The sequence below is a fragment of the Tupaia chinensis genome, unplaced genomic scaffold (assembly GCF_000334495.1).
Source record: "Tupaia chinensis unplaced genomic scaffold, TupChi_1.0 Scaffold000273_1, whole genome shotgun sequence".
In the NCBI taxonomy this organism is placed as follows: Eukaryota; Metazoa; Chordata; class Mammalia; order Scandentia; family Tupaiidae; genus Tupaia; species Tupaia belangeri.
In genome coordinates this window covers 568,537-575,741 of record NW_006159755.1, presented here as the reverse complement: position 1 = coordinate 575,741, position 7,205 = coordinate 568,537, and the positions used below count along the sequence as shown (strand labels likewise).

General features: G+C 45.7%; 1 protein-coding gene across 8 annotated transcripts in view; it reads right to left on the bottom strand.

Moving 5' to 3' along the window:
- The window catches only part of MARK2 (microtubule affinity regulating kinase 2), a 72,951-nt gene that overhangs the window by 18,628 nt on the left and 47,118 nt on the right, over window positions 1–7,205 (bottom strand). For all 8 annotated transcript variants that reach the window (XR_003549584.1, XR_003549585.1, XR_003549586.1 and 5 more), the window contains one exon: window positions 281–460. Coding sequence is in view for 5 of the 8 variants with exons in the window: in XM_027772388.1 (XP_027628189.1) it covers window positions 281–460 (180 nt within the window). In the remaining 3 variants the exon portion in view is untranslated. Of the gene's footprint in view, window positions 1–280; window positions 461–7,205 lie in introns of those variants that run through there.

Below are 7,205 nucleotides of genomic sequence, written 5' to 3'. Positions count from 1 at the left end.
TGAAGATGATCCTCACCTCCCCGCACAAAATAAAAAAAAAAAAAAAAAAAAAAAAAAGGAAACCAAGATCACCTCTGACCAGACTAAATGTGGGACTCAAATCTACTTCTTCATTTATATATTCTACTCCTTTTCATCCCACTGCTCTTCACATCCCTATGCTCAGAACTCATTTCTGCTTGACTGAACAAGAGTCTGGCTACTGATACAGTCCACCACTACTTGCTGGCATGTCAACAGGGCTGGGAGCTTCTACCGTATTCTCAACCCTAGCACTCACCTCTTTCCCAGTCAGGATATGCCGGGCCAACTTCACCTTAGCAAAGTTACCCTTGCCAATGGTCTTGAGGAGCCGGTAGTTGCCAATATGGGGTTGTTCATCAGCAGAAGTGGCTGAGTTGCGGCCCCGTAGCATGTTGGACTTACTGCTGGGCTTGGAATCAAGGTGTCCCAATGTGGGCTGCAGGGTGGAAACAGACACACCTTTACATGTTGTCCTGACAATTACCTAAAACCCCTGCTTTTAACTCTTTGCAAAAAAAAAAAAAAAAGTAAAAGACTGGGGTATAGGGGCAGACTCTAGGGGGCTGGCAGGCAAGAATCATAAGGAGGAAAACACAAGAAGACAGAGGGGTGAGAAGACAGCCCCAAAGAGTACAGCATAAGGGCCAGTACAAGATCTTATGGGTATCAGAGCTTAGTACCAGAGCTGTTCCATCACTGGCTCCACCAATCCCCATTAATAACCCTAAATATTTAGCTCCTTGACCTCATGTGGGAGGTCCAGGTGCCTACTGCCATCCCTGCTCCCCAACCACACTGTGAGAAGGCTGCATCTCAAAGTCACAGAAGCAACAGGGTCAGAATCGCTTCAGTGTCCTGTTGCCACCCACCACTTTAACTTTTAAAAAAAGTTCATCTAGTTATTCAATTAGAGAAACATAGCACTCCTGATAGGATCTTGACATTGTAATCTACCCTGAGCCGACCCAGATTGTGAGCCCACACATGCTTCCTTCCATACTTGTACCCAGCATACATGGAGAGGTCCGTCAAGCACCCTATGTTAACTTTTATTACTTATTACTTTGCATTTGTTATCTCTTCCATGAAGAAAGGTATATATCTTTTATTGATATAACCTGGCATCTAAACAGACTGGCTCATGGTAGATGCTCAGTGAATACTTGTACAATGAATGAACAGAAAGACTGGGTCTGGGCAAAGCAGCAGTCTGCCCTCCTTCACCCTCTTTAGATATTCCAAACTCAACTAACCGTGTGAGAAAGAACTTAAAACAACCAACACTGAACAGGTATACAAACACTGCACAGGAAGGGTATGGTCCAACAAAAACATATGTCCACTTGACGGGACCAGCAGTTAGCATAATGGCTATGTCGCTGGACTCCCACGTAGTCGAACGCAGTTCGAGTCCTGGACCCGGTGGCTTAAACTCACACAGGGCGTGTGTGTGTGCGTGCGTGCCCAAGATCCCGAGAGGAGTACGGAGGAGAAGGGATTGTGGTGTGGCCATCCGCCCTGGGGGGTGATTTCCTGCTTTCTGTCTCTCTGTCTCTCTCTGTCTGTCTGGCGAGTGCACGTGCCCTATAGCAAAAACCTCTCAAAAAATAAAATGTCCACTTGAAGACTTGTACATTCCTCCAAGAGCTAAACACAAAGTGCCTAAGTGATCCAGCAATTCCTCTCCTAGGCATATACCAAAATAAGCAAAAACACAAAACCTGTTCATAGCAGCATAATGTAATAGCAACAAATGGAAACAGCTCAAATGTCCATCTATTGCTGAGTGGATAAACAATGTGGAATTTTCATACAATGGAATATTAGTTGACAATAAAAAGACATGAAAAAGAAATAAAGTACTGATACACACTGTAACAAGAAGAACTTTGAGACCATTATGTTTTTTTTTAAAGAATGATTTATTTATTTAATTCTATTTCCTGTTATTATATTTTAATTTGACCAGAGAGAGACAAAGGGATAGAGAAAGGGAAAGTGGGAAAGCAAGCTGCCAGGTCTTGGATTTGAAAGATGGCCAGGCATGTGAGAGTCCAACACCTTAACCACCATGTCACCTGCTGGCTCCCATATCATGTTAAGTGAACAAAGCTGGTCATGCAGGACCACATATTGTATGATTCCATTTAAATGAAATGTCCAAAACAGGGACCAGCAGTTAGCATAATGGCTATGTCGCTGGACTTCCACGTAGTCGACCATGGTTCGAGTCCTGGACCCGGTGGCTTAAACTCATGCCGGGTGCGTGTGTGCCCAAGATCCCAAGAGGAGAATGGAGGAGAAGGGATTACGGTGTGGCCATCCCCCCTGGGGGGTGATTTCTTGCTTTCTGCCTCTCTCTGTTTGTCTGGCGAGCATACGCACCCTATAGCAAAAAATCTCTCCAAAAAAATGAAATGTCCCCAACAGGCAAATGTATAGAGAAAGAAAGTAAATTAATAATTACCTAGGGCTAAGAAGGGTGAGGGGGATTTGAAGAAGACAACCAAGGGTTCTGGGATAACGAGAGAATGTTGTAAAATTAATTGTGGTACTGAATACACAACTCTGAATAAAAGTCACTCTCGCTCATACACTTTATTATTTTTAAAAGATCTATTTTACTGGGGCCTGAAAGTGGTGTGGTGGTTAAGGGCACTGGACTCCCACATGGACTGATCACGGTTTGAGTCCTGGACCCGGTGGTTTGCTTTACCACTTTCCCTCTCTCTCTCTCACACTCTGTTCCTCTCTGGTCAAATTAAAATAATTTAAATACAGTAATTCTTTTAAAATATTTTATTAATTATTATTATTAAATTTGGTACAGGGCATGCACACTTACTAGAGAGACAGAGAGAGAGATAGAGAGAAGGTGAGAAAGCAAGCTGCCAGGTCTGGGACTCAAACCGTGGCCAGCAATATGGGGGTCCAGTGCTTTTACCAAGCCACCTGCTGGCCCTGCACCCCATACACTATAAAGTGAATTGTATGGTTTGTGACTTATATCTCAATAAAACTGTTTAAAGAGTCTGGTCTAACTCCTGTCTATAGCCTTGACTTGGTTCTCTCAAAGAACACTTGGTGGGGTTGTCAGGTGGCGTGGTGGTTAAAGGTGCTGGATTCCTACATGGCTGACCACATGTGCGAGTCCTGGACCTGACAGCTTGTTTTCTTGCTTTCCCTTTCTCTGTCTCTCTCTGGTCAAATTAAAAAATAACAGTAGTAATAACAAATGGAGGGACCAGCAACTGGCTATGTTGCTGGACTCCCATGTAGTCGATCATGGTTCTAGTCACGGACCCGGTGGCTTAAACTCACGCTGGGCGTGTGTGCGTGCATGCCCAAGATCCCAAGAGGAGAATGAAGGAGAAGGGATTGCAGCATGGCCATCCCCCACCCCCGGGGGGGGGGGTGATTTCTCGCTTTCTGTCTCTGTCTTTCTGGTGAGTGCACACGTCCTATAGCAAAAACCTCTCCATATCCCCCCCCCAAAAAAAAAGCCACCAAATGGAATTAAATAAATAAATAATTCCTTAAAAAAAAAAAAAAAAAAAAGACTGAAAACACTTGATGCCTTCAATTCAGCATCCTGGGACAAAACTACTGCCAGAAACCTATCCCAGAACTACCCACTGCTGCCTTGGAAACTTCAAGAAGGCAGTTTAAAGAGTAGCAGGATGACCAGAGGAGCGTAAGTCAATGTTCTTCCTTTCTAGGCCCCTGCTGACTCTAAGTGAAGTCCTCTAAAGGACTTCAAGGGCAGGCTCTAAGCCTTCAAAACCTGGAATAAGGATCTAGCATCTACTTAGGGCTTTTGCCCTCTTGAAGTCAAATCTGGGAATTTCACGTCTACCCTGAGTTCTGGTTTGCCCCCCTCTCTTGGGTGTTTCTGGCCCTGAGGGCTGGTCTATGTGGCACAGCAGGACAGCATTTCCCATTAGGCATGGCTGCACATTGGACTTCCAGGAACATCAATAACTACAAGTGGTACTCTGTCGTTTACCCTCTTCCTTACTGGTCAAGATTAACGGTATAGGAGCCACCAGTGGCATAGTGGTTAAGGTGGCTGGATCTCATATGGCTGACTGCATGGAAGTCCCAGACCCGGCAACTTGAAAAACACACTGGGAGCATGTGCATGCTTGCCAAAAATCTTGAGAGAAGAATGGAGAAGAAATTGTAGTGTGGCCATCAACCCCCTGGGAGTGATCTCTCACTTTCTCTGACGAGCACACATGTACTATAATAAATTTAAAAAAAAAATTAAGAGAATAGATGACAGATACCAACTGCCAACGTTCAAATCCCAAATACACAGTCTAGAAGGCAATGTTGAGAGTTAAGGTGGCTGGATCCCACATGACTGACTGCATGGTTTGAGTCCTAGACTCTATGGCTTAAAAAACATGCCAGGTGCATGTGTATCTGTGTGTCCAAATTTCCAAGAGGATAAATGGAGAAGAAAGAACTGTGGGAAGGGGTTGTGGGGGGTGATTTCTCAACACTGCTACTTATTCAACACGTTAGCTTGCTTACTTGCTTGCTTGCTTGTTTATTTGTAAGGTTTTATCAAGGTTGTTGCCATAGGGCATGTGCACTCACTGGAGAGAGACAGAGATAAAGAAAGTGAGGAAACCACCACACCCTGAACCCCATCCCAAGGATGGCCATGCTGCAATCCTTTTTTCTCCATTTTTCTCTTGGGATTTTGGGCATGCACACCCACATGCCTGGCATGATTTCCTTTTCTTTTTTTAAGTGTTTTTTTTTGGGGGGGGGGTGTCATAGGGTATATGCACTCACTGGAAAGAGACAGAGAGAGAGAAAAAAAGAGGAAAGTGATAAATAAATCATCCCCCAGAGGGGATGACCACACTACAATCCCTTCTCCTCCATTTTTCTCTCGGAATTTTGGACACGCATGCACATGTGCCCAGCGTGATTGTTCAAGACACCGGGTCTAGGACTCAAACTGTGGTCATCAATGTGGGAGTGCATTGCCTTAATTATCATGCCATCTGCTAGCCCTGCTCAACATGATATTTTTTTTTTGAGAGGTTTTTGCTATAGGGTGTGTGCGCTCGCCAGACAGACAGAGAGAGACAGAGAGACAGAAAGCGAGAAATCACCCCCCAGGGGGGATGGCCACGCTGCAATCCCTTCTCCTCCATTTTTCTCTCGGAATTTTGGACACGCATGCACATGTGCCCAGCGTGATTGTTCAAGACACCGGGTCTAGGACTCAAACTGTGGTCATCAATGTGGGAGTGCAGTGAAAGTGACATTACGCCAACTGCTGGTCCCTCCAGGATGATTTTTAAGTCACCTGTCCAAGACTGGAACTGTAGTCAGTCATGTGGGAGTCCAGTACCTTAACTACCACACCACACACTAACCCCTATTTATTTTTTTAAGTTTACTTATTTCTTCCATGAGCTAGAATGATGAGGGGCAGAGAGAGAAGAAAATTCCCAATGGGGTCTTGACACTATGATCCACCCCCAGTAGGCTTAGGTCACAGGCAAGTGCATGGCTGGTGGGCTCGGCGAGGTCTCCAGACTTGAATTGGGGAGTTTCCCATGTGGGACTGCCTTGCACTGTTGCTGCCATACTGCTGTTTGGCTCCCATATCAACTTTATATCATTGACATAATTTTTTTTTAAGAGATTTTTTGCCATAGGGCGCATGTGCTCCCTAGAAAGACGGAGAGAGAGAAAGCGAGAAATCACCTCCCAGGGGGGATGGCCACGCTGCAATCCCTTCTCCTCCATTCTCCTCTTGGGATCTTGGGCGTGCACACACTTACACCAGGTGTGAGTTTAAGCCACCCAGTCCAGGACTAGAACTGCAGTCAACTACATTGGAGTCCAGCAACACAGTCATTATGCCAACTGCTGGTCCATCCATCAACATAATTCTTAAGATGTAGGTGAGTTTATTACAAAGGAAGAAGAAAACCACTCCAAAGATGACCTATGTGGGTGTTCCCACACAGATGTTCCAGGAAGTAGTCTAGGAGCAGGAAGTAGTAGAAAGCTCTGCAGTCCCACATAACTAGGTTCAAATCCTGGCTCCTTCACCTTTGGCTTTAGTTTTGCTATCGGTAAAGTGGCAATAAATTATTCCCTATTTCACATAGGTGGATGAGAAAACACAGGTAAAATGCTTTATCCAATAATCAATAAAAAGCAACCATTATTCCCCAAATACTACTATCACCAAAGCCAGAAATCTCACCGTCAACACCTTCTCCACCTAGTTGAGCCCTGGTAAGCTAGCTGTTGTCTAGCTGCATTCCAGCTAGGAGCTGACAAGAGATGCTGTGGGCCCTCTACCACTGGATAAGGATCCAGGCGACCATCTGCGTCCCCTCAAACCTGACAAGCCACCACCTGCCCTCATCCTCTGTGGCCAACTTACAGTAGCACCTGTACCCTTCATACGAAAGGGGGATTCATACCAGGCAGCTATGAAGCATGAGTCCGAAACAGTCTCTAGGACAATGAAAGATTTCGCTTGCTCAGGACCTCGAGAAGATGTGAGAGCTGGCATTTGCTCTCTGTTCCCCTGTTCCAGAAGTCACCAAAACTTCTGCGTCAGGACTGAAGCAACACTCAAGACTAAAAGTATTCAGACCCCTCTTTGCCTCTTCTAGGCTATATAATGTTTCCCACAGCAGGGAAGTGGGACAGGGTGAGGAGGAGAGTCCACTGAGAGGAAGTAGAGAAAGATAGTCTCCAACAGAAAACACGTCCTGGCCAAGGCTCCAGGCAAGGCAACTTCACCTGTGGGAGGTAAAGGAGTAGGGTGGTCATGGAGAACTTCCCTTCTGTAGTTCTGACGAGGCCTACTCAGTTTGGCCCATATCCCACTAATCCCATGGTGTGCTCAGAACTAGCTGCCCTTAGGATCTGGCTAATGCCATGGTCTCCCTCCACCTGCATCCTCCTGGTTCTCAGCAAGCTGTATAGCCACAGGCATTCCCAAAGCCCTTGTCTACCTCATACCCTCAGCAGGCCCACAGGTCTGAGGAGGTCTACTGAAGGCAGCCCTCATGGCTCTCAAGCAGCCTTGAGTACGAAACAGCAGACCAAACAGGTTACTAAGCAGGCCTGATTGAGAAGGAGGCGGAAACAGGCTTTGGAGTCTGTATTCAAGAGAAGAGAACGAAGAGCGT